The sequence below is a fragment of the Chenopodium quinoa genome, unplaced genomic scaffold (assembly GCF_001683475.1).
Source record: "Chenopodium quinoa cultivar QQ74 unplaced genomic scaffold, ASM168347v1, whole genome shotgun sequence".
NCBI classification, from domain to species: domain Eukaryota; kingdom Viridiplantae; phylum Streptophyta; class Magnoliopsida; order Caryophyllales; family Amaranthaceae; genus Chenopodium; species Chenopodium quinoa.
This window is the reverse complement of record NW_018744718.1, coordinates 3167637-3186669: the sequence shown is the minus strand read 5'-3', so window position 1 is coordinate 3186669 and position 19033 is coordinate 3167637. Positions and strand designations below refer to the sequence as shown.

The 19033-nt window shown below is 34.1% G+C and overlaps 2 protein-coding genes across 2 annotated transcripts; one reads left to right on the top strand and one right to left on the bottom strand.

The window, feature by feature from the left end:
• The first annotated feature begins 1189 nt into the window (after nucleotides 1-1189).
• On the top strand, nucleotides 1190-11975 carry LOC110703422 (cyclin-C1-1-like). The gene is made up of 9 exons (XM_021881231.1): nucleotides 1190-1376; nucleotides 1499-1605; nucleotides 7507-7546; nucleotides 9118-9162; nucleotides 10348-10466; nucleotides 10556-10673; nucleotides 11013-11057; nucleotides 11274-11421; nucleotides 11605-11975. The coding sequence occupies exons 1-9, from the start codon at nucleotides 1345-1347 to the stop codon at nucleotides 11707-11709; spliced, it is 759 nt and encodes a 252-aa protein (XP_021736923.1). The 5' UTR covers nucleotides 1190-1344; the 3' UTR covers nucleotides 11710-11975.
• A 20-nt stretch (nucleotides 11976-11995) lies between these two features.
• Nucleotides 11996-14156, bottom strand: LOC110703423 (uncharacterized histidine-rich protein DDB_G0274557-like). The gene is made up of 3 exons (XM_021881232.1): nucleotides 13613-14156; nucleotides 12706-12827; nucleotides 11996-12358 (listed from the first exon to the last, which is right to left on the bottom strand). The coding sequence occupies exons 1-3, from the start codon at nucleotides 13918-13920 to the stop codon at nucleotides 12324-12326; spliced, it is 465 nt and encodes a 154-aa protein (XP_021736924.1). The 5' UTR covers nucleotides 13921-14156; the 3' UTR covers nucleotides 11996-12323.
• Between the last annotated feature and the right edge of the window lie 4877 nt (nucleotides 14157-19033).

Genomic DNA, 19033 nt, shown 5'->3' with positions numbered 1-19033 from the left:
TTCTGAACTGAAATTATTTTTACTGATTTTCTATTATAACTCTTCTTTTTTACTGATATGAACTTATTTTTACTAAACTGAAATTGTTTTTACTGAACTCAAATTAATTTTATTGAACTGAACTTATTTTTATTGAACTGAAATTATTTTTACTTAATATTATTTTTTAAGGTAAAGTGAACAGGGTCTTATTAAGGATAATCTTAACCATTATTTAAGGTTTCACGTATTTTTTTAATCAAAAAATCGATCTGATCCAAGACCAGGCTTATAGGGGTTTTTTACTGGACCAGAAAAATTAAATTTCTAGATATGAAGATCAGACCGATTGATTCATTCCGGGGTGGTCCGGTCTATTTTTTCGGTCTAGACCGATTTATGAGCACCCCTGACGCTAGTATACATAGGTAAGCAGATATGAATATATAGAGTTGGACTTGGGTTTGGAGGCGTAAAAACTAGGAAATTTTGACATTTGCTACCAGGAAAAACACCTCGATTCACATTTGCTACCATTTTTTTTTTTACCACCTAAAACAAAGTTTGCAAAAAATTACTACCACTTAACGAAGGGAATGAGGAGAAGGGCTGAATTCAGTGGGGGTTGGCTTCGTGGGAGGTGGGGTTGGCCTTTGTGTGTGTGTAGGGGGGGGAAGGGAGGGGGGTTGTCTTCATGGGTGGGGGAAAGGGAGGGGTGGGATCGCCTGCGCCGGCCGTAACTTTGGGATACGGTCGCCGGCAGGGGGGAAGGGTGCCAGTTGAGGGGAGGGGGTGGCAGTGGGTGGCTGGACGGTAGTTCGGCCCCACTAACGAAAATTGTTACGGTGTAAGGCATTGAGTAGTAATTTCTAACAAACTCTAATTTAGGTGGTAGCAAAATATTATTATTTAAAAAAAAAAAAAACAAAAAAAACGATAGTGAATGTTAATCATGGTGTTTTTAGTGATAATAATTGTCAAAATTTCCTAAAAACTACAATAAACATGAATTTGGATTCAAACTTAAATTTGAATTTAGGGATTGATTTTTGGATAGGTTTATAATAAGTTTTTACTATGTATATCAACTCTCATGTTTTTCGAGTCAACTTGACAATTAAATTGATTTTGGGTTGGATCGAGTTGTTTTCAGTTTTAAAGTCACCATTAATCAGATCGAGTCGGGATCAATCTTGGTTCAGTTGGTCGACTCGAATCGAAGCAAGTCAAGACTCAAGAGGTTTGTATTGTTTGGTCCCGTGCGCTCAAACTGCTCGGACACGCTGTGCCTCGATAAATTGGCAATCACCCATCTTTCTTCCTTTTTTCTCTCTTCCATTCAATTCTGCTTCTAAACCGGCGACTATGGCTGCCAATTTCTGGACTTCAACTCACTAGTAAGTTACAATTACAATTATTCCCCCTATTTTGTCAATCAAGTTATATTTATATTTTCGAGTACCCTTTTCTTTTAATTTCTTTTACTAATTTAATTTTCAATTGAACAATATTATTGCAGCCAACAATTGATGCACCCAGAAGATGTAGATGTTGTCCAGCAACTTGACAGAGATCGTGGGATTACCCTTGATGATTTCAAGCTCGTTAAGATGCATATCTCCAATTGTATACTCTTTCTCTCAAGTTTTTTCCCTTTTTTTTAAATTATTATTTTACAAATTGTGATTAAATTTTTAATTTTGGGCGGAATTTCTTATCTGGGTATATTTTTTATTTACATAAACAAGGTGGGTTTTGAATTTGATGGAGTATTGAAGCTTAAGTTTTTTTTTTTTTTTTTTTTTTTAAAAAAAAAAAACATAAAAGACGATAATATTAATTACTTCAAACGTTTACAACATATAAATACAAGCAGCTTCATTCCGTAAACAAAATTAGAAGCATGGCTAATAGCTAAAATACATGATCTCAGAAAAACCTTAACAAAATTAGAGATCATTCTACCTAGAGTATTAATAGTGCACCTCCGAAAAGCAGCAAAATAAACATAAAAACAGCTAAAGAAATTGGTGTTAAGCAAGAGTTTGAAACTTGAGGAACTAGTCATCATGTCCAGCAGCAGCTGCCGCAGCTATTGCAGCCTGCTCCTCCTCATAGATAGGTCTAATATTCTCAGGGCACACCATATGAAGAGTGTGACCTATACTCATCTCAAGACCAATGCCCGCAAGTTCATGTGCCACTGCATTGTAGTCCCTCTGAACATGAGTAATGTCAAAAACATCAAAGTACTTGATGATTTCCTCAATATCCTTAATTACAGCAGCAAGTTCGTGGTGAATGTTGTTACCAGCAGACTTGAGCATAACCCTTAATGAAAGAGCATCAACCTCCAGCTCTACTTCCTTCATTTGAAGCCTCTTTACCATGGCTAATCCTTCCCTAACTGCAAGCAATTCAGAAGCAAAAGCAGAAACAGCATTGTATTTGCTCGAAAACCCCATAATCCAAGTACCATCATCTTTCCTTACAACCCCACCACCTGCAGCCACATTGATTGAAACCCAAGCACCATTCGTGTTGATTTTTACCCATCCTTGAGGGGGAGTGCTCCAAGTTTTCAAGGTTCTTGAGCTGCTTGGCATACCTGAAACTATTGCTTTACCCTGCATAATATGATGAGTACACTGGTAGTCTATGATGAAACTACTAAACACCACTCTCGAGTGAAACATTTTAAGGTCAAACACAACAATATTTCTATGCTTCCAAATGTGCCAAAGAGCAATAGTAAAATTCATCCTCCAATGACTATCATAATCAAGATTAAACTTCAACCAATCCATACCAAAAAAATTATGAAAATTAAAATTAGTTGGCAAGGGGAGTTTAGCAAATATATCCTTCCATAATATTGAAGATGAAAAACAGTCCCTAAATAAATGCAAGTGTGATTCACTATATAGGTTACATCGAGCACATATAGGGGATATAATAGGAAGGATGGTAGCTAATTTTTCAGCTACTGGGAGGATAGTATGCATGATATTCCAGAGCAACATTTTATATTTAGCAGGCACATTAGTTTTCCAAATTGTTTTCCAGGAGTTGAAATAGGAAAAATTAGCATAAGAAGGAGAAATTAGAGATTGGTATGCAGACTTAATAGTAAAAACACCTGATTTGGAAGCTGGCCACTGAATAAAATCTTCACACATTGAGAACTTAGATATAGGAGTAGCAATAATTTCTGAAATCAAAGGAAGAGGAAGTAAATGCTTAATCTCATCAAGGAACCATTCCCCATTCCGAATAATATCCTTCACAAACCAATGAGCTTTACTTGGAGGAACCTCTGTATTTAAAAGAATGTGAATGGGAGATTTACCTACCCAATGATGAAACCATAATGAAGTAGTGGTCCCATCCCCTATTCCAATTTTCAAACCCGAGGCAAGGAGCTTCCTACCCTTAAGAATGTCTCTCCAAATTTGGGAATGAGAAGGCTTAGGAGTGCAATCTAAGAAAGCTGAATTTTTTAAATATTTCTCATTAAAAATTCTTATCCAAAGTTTAGAGGAATTATTCAGTAAAGACCACCCTAGCTTAGCCATGAAACAAACATTCCAATCTCAAAGTCTTCTAATTCCTAATCCACCAGCATCTAGAGGCATAGTAACAAATTTCCTGCCTAACCTTGGCCTATAGTGAATATTATCCACCTTATTCCAAAGGAATTTTCTACATCTTTGTTCAAGTTTATCTAAAACTGAGAAGGGGATTAGATTGGTTTGCATATGATACACTGGATAGAAATTTACAACTGATTTAATCAAAGTACATCTTGCCATCCCCTAATTCTATCCATGGTTTTGTCTAAAAGACCAAAATAATGAGAGGCCTTGAGTTTATTCGGACTGATCTCTATACCCAAATATCAAAAGATGTGGAGCATTTGAAACCAAAATATCCGGCAGTATAAGTCCTCACAGCATGGTTCATTTTTGTAGGAAAAATCATTGAAGATTTACTCTGATTAATCATCAAGCCTGATAAGTCTCCAAAATTATTGATAATATTCATCATTTCTGTGACATTATCAATTGAAGAATTCCCAAATAAAAACACATCATCCGCATAAAACATGTGAGACATAAAGATTGAAGGGGTGATCCTAATAGGCTTCCAAAGACCACTTTTAACATGATTCTCAATCATTATTGAAAGCCTTTCAAGGCACAAAACAAAGATATAGGAGGATAAAGGGTCTCCCTGCCTAATACCACGAGTGGGGGTAAAAAATCACATATTTCACCATTCCACAAAACAGCTATCCTAGGGGTGCAAATACAATTCATGATTAGCTTACTAAGGCTAGTTGGAAAGCCAAAAAATCTCAAAGTATCCTCAATAAAAGGCCATTCTAGGCTATCATAAGCCTTGGTGAGATCAAGCTTTAAAGCACAAATATTCTTTCATTTCTTAGCCTTCTTAAAAACATGTGCAATCTCCTTAACCACTATAACATTGTCCTCTATACCACGACCTGGAATAAAGCTTGATTGAAGAGGATTAATTATATTTGAGAGAAAAGGTTTGATTCTATTAGAGATCAATTTGGTAATCAATTTATAGCTTGTGTTACACAGACCAATTGGTCTAAATTCAGAGATTTTAGAAGAGTTATCAATCTTCGGAATCAAGGCTATGTAAGAGTGATTAACCTCCCCAGGGATCTCACAGGACTCAAAGCAATTCCTAACAAAGCTACAAATCGAGTTACCTAAGTCAGCCCAGAAATGTTGAAAAAATTTAGGTTGCACACCATCTTGTCCAGGGCATTTCATTGGATTCATGTTAAACAAGCATTCTTTAATCTCATCAAAAGAAGGATGACGGGACATAACAATCCTATTAGAATTAGTGAGACTACAAATATTCTCAAAATTGATATTAGTAACAAAAGATTGTAATCGAGATTGAAAAATATCCTTAAAATATTCTGTTGCCAAAGTTTTTAATCTGCCACAATCTTTTATCCAAATACCATTATTATCCAATAAAGCTAAAATCTTCCCTTGACTTTTTTTAATTTTGGCCAAAATATGAAAATATTTCGTGTTATGATCCGCATATTTTCGCCAATTAATGTCGGCTTTTTGAGCCCAAATTATCCTTTCCCTTCTATGAATATTTTCTAATTCTGCTAATAAATCTTTTTCCAAATTACTTAGAAAAATCGATTTATTATAGGCAAGATAATACTGAATTCCATCTAAACGAGCCAAAAGTTTCTTTTTTTCCTTTTTAATATTACCAAAAATATTAGAATTCCAATTCCTAATATTTTTATTAAAATTACCTAGGCCTTCCAAAAAATTATTACTAGCAGAATACCAATTATTTACAAAAAACTTAGCAAATTCAGGGTGTTCTATCCAAACCTCCTTGCACCTCAAAGGGAAGGGACCCTTAACACTCGGATTAGTCATATCAACTAAGAGAGGACAATGATCAGAATAATTTGTATGAGTAAGATGATATACCTTAGTATGTGGAAAGAAATCCAACCAAGATATGCTGGAAAGCGCCCTATCAAGTCTATGCCGAATAAGAGCACCATCCTTCCTAGTGTTTGTCTAAGTAAACGGGGCACCAATGAAACCTAGATCAACCAACTGTCAGTGAAAGCCTTGAAATCCTTGCATTGATTTTGCCTAAAAACCTTTCCCCCAGACTTCTCAGACTGATTGGTAACTTCGTTTAGATCACCTAATAGCAGCCAAGGTGTCTCCTCCGGAGGAATAGACTCCTTCATATTCTGCCAGTTAATATGCCTCTCCTTAGGGATGTTTGATGCATGCATTCCCGTAATGACAACCTCTGGGATATCATTACGAAAATGAAAGAGACCATGGAAGAGATTTCCTTTATCCGAGAAGAAGAGGAGGTCCACTCCACTTTTCCAAAAGATCCAGACGCCTTCTCTACTAGCATTTGGTTCGATTGCCTTATAATCATCAAACCCTAATTTTGTTAAAACGTGAGCAGCACGCGTAGAGACAGCCTTTGTTTCCAGAAAAACAAAGATATTAGGGTGATGAGAATCAACTATATCCTTTGCATGAGGAACAAATTCCTCATTATTCGCACCTCTAACGTTCCAAACTATAATTTTCATGTTTAAGGGAACGATGGAGGGTAGATTTCGAGCCACTATTTGGAAATATTTGAACTGGAATTGGGATGAAGAAGCTGTCCCAATCCTTCCAGTATTCCTTCGCCTGCATTGGACCCACATCCTCTAGCTTGATCGGGGTCATTAAAAGAGGGATCTCTGGAACACCGTTCGGCCGAGGATAATAGCTCACCTGAATTTGAACCCCGACTACCTCCTCCTTGGTTACGAACATAGCTATACGGCGACACGGAACCTCGATGTTGTGTCCTCGAGTGACGAACTCCAAGGGCACGACCTCCATTCTTTTTGGTAATGGAAGACCCTCGTGAACCAGTAGCCTTGGTGGAGGCAGAATTAAATGCTCCTCCTTCCGACGGAGAGAGTCTAGCCATTTCAGGGCACCCTCCATCTCCGTTGGAGGAGAGGGGTAACGGCGAGTCTGGGGAGGGGATGGCAGGAAGTGCGATACCCTCGACTCCGGGAACATGTTGAATGACTAAAAATGTATATATATGTTGAATATAACTAAAAGGGTTTAGAAGGAAGTTACTTTTTTTGTAATTCATTATTTATAAAATGTAGTGTGTTTTGGAGCAAGTGAGTTGTATATTTGATAGCATGATGTCTTATGAATGTTCTCTATGCTGTAAGGCAAGGAATTAATGATGGATAAGTGGGAATTTATCTTGCTTTAGTTGTCTTGAATGTCGAAGGACGATAATGAAAGAATGTTTTTCTACTTGAGGATAAACCGTACTTCGTATATGCAAAGATAGAAATGTAAATGCGAAGTATATAGGAACTCGAGTTCCTTAGCAGCTAGTTAATAGCATTTAAATCACATTTGGAACAAATGGAAAATGATGAAAGTGATCAATGTGGTTTTTTGAAATGAAATCTTCTATCGTTTAAGTTAGAATTTGGGTTGGATGGGAGATCCGAACCCCTACTGAATAGATCAATTGTGATGGAACTTAGCATAGTATAAGCCACCACAATGGTATACAGTTAGTGAAACTATGCCTTATCTTGGTGACACCTTCACTTCTCACTTTCTCAGTTTGTTACTTTGTTTGGGAAACACATTGCTACAAGGAACGTGTTAAAGCTGCTTAAGCGAATGTTTGTTGTAGGCTTGCCTTGTTCATGCTGTAAATATATCATTGTGTCTACAAGCAACTTTTGTGGATTTACACATCTTTCTTTTGTGGAAATATGAGGTAGATGCTAAAAAGAGTGGCTGGATTCAATGGTCTGCTTTAGTGCCTTATTCACCCCTTTACATTGGCAGTTCATTGGTTTGGCCTTTGGGTCTTGACTGCTTAGAAATTTGTCTTCAACATGACCACTCTTTTATTGATCAATGGCCCTTTCTTGGAATGCAGATATTACAAAGATGGCTCAGCTTGTGAAAGTAAGGCAAAGGTTGGAAGTCTATCTCTACTGCTATCCACATTCCTTTTAAAATTGAGCTTTAACTGAGAGTTGCTTTTTTACTCATTTATTACGCATCCTCTGTAGTTTAGAGTTCTGGCATGTGTAAGAGATGCCTCATAAATTTATTTCAGAGCTCTTTCTTTTTCTTAAAGCACTCTAAATTGTTGTTTAATGTGTCAACAAGTCATTACATCAATTCTTTCTCATTGTATAAATAACTAGTTATTAGTCGAGGCAATGCGCCAGATATTATAAATTTGTGAATTTGATCAAAATTTAATTTAGAAGGGCTATTTATTTTCAACAATACTAAAAAAAAAATTGCATCAATTTCTATAGGATGAAGCAAATCTTTACAATTTTGATATTAATACTACTAAAATATTATTCTATAACTTCAGTTTTATGATTAAATAATGAAAAGGACTCAAATTTTTTGGTATAACATCATGAGTAAATATTATGTAAATATGATAATATAATACAAATTAATTAGTCAACCACACTTGAAACTCAAAGTAACAAAGAATGCTAAAGTTACAATAAATCGAGAACATGAAAATGTTAAGGAACAACAAAGAGGTACTACGTATATGCTATTAATTTGCACATTGAGTATACTAACAGATATTTTACAGAAAAACTTGGAAGAATTTTTTGGGTTTTTCTAAGCTATACCCCTAAGGTATCTGAGTTTTTAAGGTGTACCCATGCTTTTTCAAGTTTCTAAGCCGTGCCCTTCAACTTCTTATCAATACTAAAATGTACCCTTATTAGTTATTTAAAAGTTAATTGAGAGTGTGATTTCGTGGCTTTAGTTTTCATTATTAGGGTGGTTGTGGTTAAGATTTCTTTCTCGTATCATTTCCTTACCTTTTATCATCTTTTTATTAAATTTATAGTTTACTTTAGGTGACGTGGAAGTCCCAAAGAGGATACCATTCATTAATGGTAGTGAGTTGATGGGTACAACTTAGAAATTTGAAAAAACATGGGTACACCTTAGAAACTCGACTACCTTAGGGGCACAACTTAGAAAAAAAATCTTATATTAGTCACCTAATAAATATTACATGTACCTTTTATGTGAGAGGTTAGAAAATTAAAAATTATTGTTTACGTGTGGATGTAATGTGCATCTAAGAGTATTTTTGGCTCATTTGATGATCCAAATGAGCAATAATTATCAAAAGGTGCAAAAAATACCCTGGGTTTAGTGAAAAATCTCCGATTGAAATTGTATTATCTGTATTATATAAATGAGAATGTAAACTATAGGCACATACATATTTACATCAGTTTGTATTTAGTTTTCAGCATATTATATAATTATTCAGATGTAAATATTATATTTAGTTTGTGGCCTGAATGCCTCAGATGTTTTTTTCAATTATTCTGGCCAAGGTAATTGTTTATTCATAGCTGTCATTGCATATTTATCTTACTCACTCAACCCCGAAAGTACCGATATGTTATGAAAGATGAAAGAACTCTGTCATCGTTAGGCTGTCTAGGGTCTCTTGACATTATTAATCTCTGATAACTCCTCACTCTTGCAGGGTTGTTGCTACTGCCATCACATATATGAGACGTGTTTATACCAGGTATCTTCAGGAATACTTTTTTTTTGGAGTTGTAATTGTATGTTTTTTCTGGCAAGGAGTAGCGGTCTTCAGAATTGTATGATGGTTTATGCTAGTAAATTGCTTTTGGATTTAGAAATATCTTTAGATGTAGTGACAACTTCTATGCTAGAAAAACTTGTGTAGAAAATATGATTTTTTTTTTTCTTACTCATAGTACTAGGCTGGACTTTTGGGCCTTTGGCTTTCAGCATGAGGGGCACATTTTCTTCCTCCCATCCTGTGAGGATCTTATGTATTGGTTGGACAAATTGACATAATGACATCACATAACATTTGCAGCTACATCACAGTGCATAGGTTTAAGTTTGGGAAGCAAAGTATTCTGATGCAAAACATAACTAAGGTTGAAGTGTGCATCAACTTGATTTGTTTGGTGAATTGTGTGAGCTACATATGTATCTCAGATTTGGTCCGAACTCAAATTTGCTTGTACTCAAGGCACACTTTGACATCACTGTTTGGTACAGATCTGAAGTTTGCTCTCATATTCATGGAAGTAAATTTGATTATCACCTGAAACTTGGTTAGCAGTGTAGTTTGCTAATCATGGTTTCGCAACTTGACATAATGTAGACTTTGACATTTTCCCTTCCCTTTTTTCTGAGAAACTACCTTTTAAATTTGACATTTTTGTGGAAAACTGCCTTGTAAAAAAAAATGTGGTAATAAAATATCTTATAAAACACAAAACGTTGTAAATTGCTACCTTATGCCAGATTTTCCTCGCTGACCTAGTTTTCTGGCGTTGACCATGTCACATGCCTCTCACGTGACATTTAATGACCCCTATTATCACTTTTTTTTTTTTTTCCAAAGCTAGGGCTAACGGAGGAAATCCAGCATAAGGTACCATATTACAAACATTGTGTGTTTTATAAGGTAGTTAGTTACAACATTTTTTTTAATAATGTAGTTTTTTCACAAAATGTCAAATTTACAAGGTTAGTTTCTTACAATAAAAAACCTTTTACCTAACTGGTTTGGAAAGAAATATTGAAAGCTATGAAGTCCTAAAAAATTTGAAACTTGAAAGTTGATTTGAAAGCTGGTGGACTGCATTTCCTAAAAAGTTAGAGAATGCATAAGATTGTCTCAGATTGGAAGTTGATTTCTATTCTTTTTGTTTTGTAATTTGTTTTGCAGGAAGAGTTTGACAGAATTTGATCCACGTCTAGTTGCATTAACTTCCTTGTACTTGGCTGCAAAAGCTGAAGAGAGTACTGTACAGGCTAGACTCCTGGTATTTTACATCAAAAAAATATGTAATACCTGCTACCTCACCATTTGTGTTTAGTGAAGCTCCTTGATGCTCCATTCTTTGGCTGACAAACTGCGTCATGAATTTTGGCAGATCCTGAAGATATACGATACCGATTTGACATCAAAGATATCCTGGAAATGGAAATGAAGATTTTAGAAGCCCTAAACTACTATTTAGTTGTATTTCATCCTTATCGTTCACTTACTCAGTAAGTATCTTGTTCTGTTGTTATTGCTCCTCATCTTCTGATGTTTTATTGGTATCATTATTTTAACATGACTTTATTCGTTGCCTCTATGATGTAGGAGAGAGAATTAATCTGTATAATTAAGATCTCTAATACTAGCCCTTGATCTCAAATTCTCAATTAATTAGATGTCTTACAAATATTTGAATTTAATTACAAATATACCCCATCAATCTGAAAATTTATTTGCTGCACCTTGTATTCATGCATTTGTTGTTCATGGGAACATTCAGTCGTATGATCTTCTATAAATTTTTCTGCATTGAATATCTCAGCATATTTCTTTTCATCCTTTTACAGATTTCTCCAAGATGCTGGTATGATGGACCTAATGCAGTTCACTTGGTAAGATTATAACTTGGAAGTTACTGTCACAGAGGAATAACTATCAGTCTATCTCTCACACACACACAATTAACCCCCTTTACCAAAATAAGTATTTATGAATCTGCATAGCATTATTGAATTATCAAAATTGTTGGTTTTTAGAACAGGCATTGTTAAGAAATAAAAGCCTTCACGAGGATTGTGCGACTCATATACCATGTTTCAATTATGCAGGGGAATTGTCAACGACACATATAAGATGGATCTTATTCTAATCCATCCTCCACATTTGATCGCATTGGCATGCATATACATAGCTAGTGTGTCAAAAGATAAAGATAGTGTTGCTTGGTTTGAAGAGCTTCGAGTTGACATGAATGTGGTTAGTATTCACAACATATTTTCCCTTCTCAATATTCACAGGTGGAAGCAATAGCAAACTCATTTTTATGTAAACAATTCTTTTCACATCAACAAAAAACAAAAAAAAAAAAATTCATCTATGCACATGCTTTTTGCCCATATAGAGAGCATGATCATTAACTTTTAATACATATAATTTTAGGTGAAGAACATCTCAATGGAGATACTAGACTTCTATGACAGCATGAAGAATAACATTGAAGAAAGGGTCAACGTTATATTCGGCAAGCTGCCTTCAAGATCATAACGATTCAGCCAGACCAGTGATTCTCAGTAGTTTTGTTTATGCTCGTGATAAGATTTAGCTGTAGTTTTGTGTAGATTGATAGAAATTCACCTGTTATCTCTAAAGTGAGCATGTAGATGCGTAGAGCCCTTGCGTTTTTCTGGATAATGTTCAATTGCAACCATGAGGCATGTTGCCAATCAATTGACCATCACACAATAATTTGATTAATTTCTCTGTTCTCTCATCTGATTTTGTTAATATATTGTCAATTGTAGGTTGTGAGATATGCTGATTTGCATTGAAATTAATCTATCAAGACTTACGAGTTCCATATTTATTGTAATATGCAAACATACTTACAAATTTCATCCACCAAAACTATATGTAATTGAACATTCATTCTAGCATATGATCCACAATTACAGACAACTAAAAGGATTTACAAGAACTGTTCCCACGGCAAAAACAGGACCAATTGTCAATCAGCAAAGTTAAACATATTGTCTTGCAACTTGGAGCAGAGTTTCAAATGGGCAGAATATCACCGATTTGTACCCTCTTAAGATCAAAAAATCCACTGCCATGACAACGTATATAACCGCCATTGCCTTCCAAATCTTCAAGTTGTTCCTCTAGGTCTTCCCCTGTTTCTTGGCTAGCTTTTTAGCTGAAGATGCAATTCAAACAATCAGAAATTATGTGGAAGTAAATCAAGTTAGTAAAGACATAGATTAAACATGTATCTATAAAGCTACTTAATCGTTTTAATTCAAGCTTATAAAGCTACTAACAAGTTTTGGATTTCCAAATGCAAGCTTAAGGTTTTAATTTTGTTTTTGACTTCACACCACTTGATAGATATGATCATCAGGTCCCTAACTTTCGTTGCCAGAAACTAAAGCCAAATGCGTCTATTACTATCTTGAGTTGAGACTCGAGAGTTGAGACCGATGTCAATTTATGTAGATTCTTTTCCCCAATACTCTAGACAAATTTTACAAAGAAAACATTTACCTTCTCTCCTTTTGGCTTCAGATTTCGCAAAAAACTCCCTCCATTCATCTGTCATAACAAAAATCGGATCCTCATCATCTTCAATCTCTTCAACTTCATCAAGACCATCATCTTGGAAGTACCTTCATGATTATTAAAAAATGCAAAATGATCAATTTAAAGTAATACCAAGAAAAACCTCAAAAATAATAAATCCAAATTGGTAGAAGCCCCTCTCCTTAATATATTAGAACCAAAATATTGAAATTTTCCTAATACAGTGCACTCTCAGTTACAGTCCTTTAAGAACTAGCTAGTGAGCTTAAATTCAACTGAGAAACGAATACGAGTAAATTGATTTTTTACAAACAAAACTCGAACCTTCATATCATATTAACAAGCAAAGATGGAGTTGAGCCTCAAACATTTATCAACTTCCTTTCCAGTATTACCATAACCACATAACTTGATCATACTCTTGATAGTTGATACAATCATACAAGTCATGAAGTTAGAATTTTTTTGGGGTATTTTGACAAGAGTGTGCCTTACATTCGAAGTGAAGTAGTTGTAATGCCAATTGTTAGAAAAACACCTCTTTAGAGTTGCAACAATTGGAGTAAACTTTTGGGGAATAATGGCCTAAGTATTAACAATTTAAAGATAGAAGTTCATGATTTTAGTATTGCTGCTCGATTAAGTCCATCAATACACCAAACAAACTAAAAAAAATTCTTGGTCTTTAAAACAAATTTGTAGACTAATAATTCCAAATCAATGCTAGAACCCTAAATAAAGAGGAAATTAAGGGAAAGCATAAAGAGTCAAATGAAAATGAAACACAATTTACACAAACATGATTAAAAACAGGGTATGTTGATAATAAATAAAATAAAAGATTAGAGAAAAGAAAGGTGAAAAATCTTACAGGGTATGTTGGGAAGTGTGAGATGGTTGAAACCCAGAAAACCCAAGATTGGGATTGGTCTGGGAAGGAAGAGGGATTGCAGATTGAGGGATTTGGGGAGGTGGGTTGATAAAATTAGGGCAAATTTTAGAATTGGGGTTTTGTGGAATAAAGTTGCATTGAGGAAGAACATGGTGGTGGTGGGGATGAGGGGAGGTGAGAGAACAGGGCTGGATTATTATGAAGTGATGGTGGTGGTGGTGGTGGTTGTTGTTGTGGTGGTGGTGGTTGTTGTTGTGGTGGTGGAGAGAGCATTGATGTTGTTCCATTTTAGTGTTTGCTTAATGTTGATGGTGAGTCTATTGACTTCTAAGAATCTCGCAAATCCTCACTTGCACTAGAATCACAAGGTTAATTTCCTCAAAGAAAAAAAAAATCAAAAAATCTAGGAGGTAGGAATCGGATTTGAAATTGGTTAGTAATCAATCAAAATCTAATTAGGGTTTATTTACTTCAGTTTAATTTCAGTTCAGTTCAGTTTATAATTTCTTTCTTTTCTAAAAAGTTCAGTTCAGCTCAGTTCAGTAAGGGCCTATTCACATTTACTTAAATTCAATTCAGTTTAGTTCAGCTCCAATCAGTTCATTTCAGCTCTTAATTTCCCTCTCTCATAAAATATTCATTTCAGCTCAGTTCAATTCAGTTCAGCTCCAATCAGTTCAGTTCAGTTCAACTCATTTCAATAAACGTGAAAATGCCCTAAATGTGAATAGGCCCTTAGACAAATCAATTACTCCCTTTGTTTTCCAATGATAGTATCAATCAGATAAAATAAGAAAAGATGAATATTTGAAATCTAACATTAAAGTTAAAATCAGTTCATAATTAGTTTTGTCTTATTTAATTATTATTTTTTTTAAAGAAAAGCATCAGCCATTATACATAATTCAAGTAAGTGATTTGCTAATTTAGAGTCATGTTATTAATTCACAAGCTTTGAATATATTATAATATGGGTAGATTTTGTATAAGACTAACAAATAGAAACAGAGGGAGTAAGGTCTTGTTTGGTTCATCTTATTTTTGCTTATCTGAACTTATCTGATCTAGTCTAGTCTGGTCTGATCTGATTGTCTGATTTGACCAAACTTTGACCTTATGTGTACGATAATCTATAAAGAAAAAATATATCAAGTGTGGTCTTGTTAGATTCGTAATAATGTGTATTTTATCAATATGTAATTTTCATATTTTTTTTCATCACGGAATGAAAGATGATTAGCGATAAAAAAAACTGCACATAAAACGATGATCTATACTGAACTTATTTTTTCTGATTTGATCTGGTCTGAACTTATTTTTTCTAATTTGATATGAACTTATTTTTTTTTAAAATAAGTAAAAATAAGGTGAATTAAACAAGGCCTAAGGATCTGTTCTCATACGTTGAAATTCAGTTTAGTTCAGTTCAGCTTTTAATTTCCTTCGCTTATAAAATATTTAGTTCAGTTCAGTTCAGTTCACCTTCTAATTTCCTTCTCTTATAAAATATTCAATTCAGTTCAGCTTCTAATTTCCTTCTCTTATAAAATATTCAGTTCAGTTCAATTCAATTCAGTTCAGCTGAGTTCAATTAATGAGAACAGGAGCTAATTCATTATAAATAGTCTTAACTTAGAAAGAGTATAACTAATAATTGGTCTCTAACATATAAGTGATGCACAAAGTATTACACATCAATATTGAGCTTAATTATTTCATTCTTTTCAGATTGCATATTTAGCTATGCATAACTAGGTCCATGATATAAATATTGTCATCAAATAGGCTACTTGAACCAAATTGAGATCCACATTATTCTTATAATAACTCCCTTGACCATAGACATTTCCACTCATCTCAATTCTCAAATGTCATTGCTCCACTTTCCTCATTTCTTTATCCTTTGCTTTAATTGAAAGGGTGGTTTTGTTTAAATTCAGACTCAATATCCTTCTCACTTTTCCAAGTATTAAAATGAAAATGCACTAAATGTATGCTTTAAACTTCAAAATTACTGAATTTCACTTTACTTAAACTTATTTCAGTTAATTTACACTAATCATCCTAGAGTATTTTAGTTCTCGAGAAAATGGATATGATTAAATGAAATTCCCGCTGACTTTCTTCAAAAAAAAAATATCACTAATCAAAGCTAATTGTTCTTAGTTGCATTGTAATTATTTTTAAAAACTTATCCAGATTTATTTAAACTCATTAAGGGCTTGTTTTGATTGACTGAACAGAACATAAATGAATTTATTAGAGCTGAAATGAACTGAACTGAATTGAATATTTTATGAGAGAAAGAAATAAAGAACTAAATTGAACTGAACTTATTGGAACTGAACTTATTGAAACTGAACTGAACTGAAAATAGTTTGAATAGAACAGACTCTAACCTATTTTGAACTTATCTTAACTTAACAAAACAAAGCCAATATCAAATATATCATACCCATGATATCATTAACATGAAAAAGGAACTAAAAAAGAGTTGGTTGGGTATCCCTTTAGCATGTAAAATTGTTGACAAAAGTAAGTGCAAATTCAGAGTTGATAATAACAAGCAATGGTTGGTGGAGCAAAGATATTTGATATTTAGATATAAACATGCTCCGGGCCCAACTATTAATAAAGTAATAAAGTTAAATCAAAAGGCAAAGCCAATTTGTATTTGTTGCAAAAACGTAAACTATGGATAATATTATATGTAGTCTTAAGGGCTATATATAAGGATTAAATACACTTTTGGAAATGATATAAAATTAGGAATTCATGATAAAAACACGTATAAATCAGTGTAATTAGTGTTTATATTTTTACGATTTCTTAATTTTTTACGATTTTCCAGTAAAAAAGCAAGATCCTAAATTAAATACAACAAAAAGTATTTTAGTAAGATTATTAAGTTTCTTGTTAAATGGGTTGGTAAACATTTACCTTTCTTCTTGAACACATAACATTCTAGTATTCTACTACATAACTACTATCAATTGCAAGGGACCAATGGTCCATACCAAACTAACCAAAGTTCCCATCAACTTTCTTACTTTCTCCTCTTTATAGCATTCATTCAACTTTTTTTTTTTTTTTTTTTCTCCTTTTTATTTTCGTTTGGCAAATTGTCAATAGTCAATGGTCGTTAAGTGTATGTCTTATTGGGCTGCTTTTCCGATTTTTGTCATCAATTATGGACCACGACTTAAAAATTAAAATTCCAATAGATTAGGTTCTTTTTTTTTGAGGGCAATAGATTAGGTTCTTTTATCCTAGGCCACTTTTTTCATTTTATATACATATCACTTACTATATATTTAGTTAATTGATAAATATATAATTTTCTTACCCGAAATTAATAGTAATGTTGACGATAAATCAAATTATAAATATATAAATCAAATTATTAATGTGATAATTTAAAATAATCAAGAACGTATGACGTAATCATGTGTAATGTATGTGATTATATTTGATGCATGTGTGATGGATAGCTCCCCTCCTCCCCTTATTTACATTTTGTTTTTACTGGACCCGTCTTTTTCCTAGTATGCCACAAAATACTTGTATCCTCATAAATTAAAAATAAATAAAAATGGGAAACAAAAAGAGAGATAAGAAGCATTGGCAATGAGACGCCCATAACGGCAATTTTGTCTTTTTATAAATTTGTATTCATAAGGATAATTGTGAATTCGTAATTATTGATATGAATTTTTTTAGTGAAGAAAGTAGATTAGTACTCGTGAATTGCACGATTTAATTAGCATTAAAAAAATCAATAAGAGAGTGTAATAATTAACCACAAAATGAGGGTTTTTGAAAAGAGAAAAATCATTAATATGTTTTTGATTAATTGATGTTCACACTTTTCTTTATTTTTAAGAATTATTTTTTCCAATCTTGAATTTTGAAAGACAAAAATAGGAAGAAAAAAAAAATGATGATGTCATAAGCAAATTGGAGGAAAATTTTTTAATGATAAAATGACATGTGTACACAGGTGATGTAAACGGTTTTTTTCTTTAGTTATAGTTATAAGATTTGGAAATCAATGAAAATTTCGATTAGTGAAGGAAAATGAATTATCAAAGTCCATAATGTTATATACTCATATAGCTACATAATATGATTTTACTATTGTAAAAATTAGTTTCAATAATCTCAACTTCGAGTGATTTTCTTTAACAATCTCAATTTTCGATTATTCTGAAATAATTATAGCTTTAGGGTTCATTTTTTTCAATAGGCCAGGTAATCCACAACCTGATGAAAGGTAAAAAAAAAAAAATTCAAAACAAAGAAACTTTGCCACATGTATCATGCTAATTGGTCCAAGAAAATTAAATAGAAATACATAAAGGAAACTAAAGCCGGTCACCTACCACCGCAATCCCACTACCCCTCCTCCTTAGCTCTATCGAAAACCATACCCCCCTTACCCCCAAATCAACTTATTATATAGGACAATAGGAGAGCCACCCCAAAAGCTAGCTTTAGGGGAGGAGAAACCATTGTCCTATATAAATTCCACATCAACCCCCCGCATGACTGATGTGGGACTCGAGTCCCATACCTTGCAATGGATAGTCCTATAACATTCGCCCCTCCTTCAAGGACTGACGTCCCCTCGTTGGTCACGACTGGCTTCATCGAGGCTACCAACTCCGTGGGCCACCACTCCGAGGTTGGCTCTTTAAAGGATCGATGTCTTCTTGGTCACAGCTAGTGTCTTCCAGGACACCAACTCCGTGGGCCACCATTTCGAGGTCGGCTCTAATACCATTGATATAGGACAGTATGAGAGCCACCCCAAAAGCTAGCTCAAGTTGAGGAGAGTCCATTGTCCTATATAAATCCCATATCAACCCCCCATATAACCGATGTGGGACTCAAGTCTCTTACCTTGCAATGGATAGTCCTATAACATTAAACCATCTTCGTCCTCGAAACCACCATTTCGTCACTCTATACTTTCCCTCAAAAACACGCAGCCCACCCCTTCCCTGAAACTTCTGAATCATTTCATTCCTTTCCCAAAATCACCGCAGCCCCACCCCTTTCCCACAAAACCACCACATTTAAACTTAGGTTCGTTTTCAAGGGAATTACGCATGGTTGGGTTTGGGATCTAGGTGGGGCTAGGGCTTGATGTCTTACAAATTTGCTCAAAAGTTGAGATTATTAAAATAATTTTTTCCAAACTAATATAGTTACATAATATAATTATGCATTAGTAGACTCCATATGTCTTACAAAATTTTGATACAAATGATAATATGAGGTGTTGATCAATTGCTTCCTTAACTTAGAAAAATCCACCTCCATCTAATATTCACGTTAGCTACACCACCTATTACCCGCTATAAGATTCCCCTCGCTTATCAGCCCATAGTGGGCGGA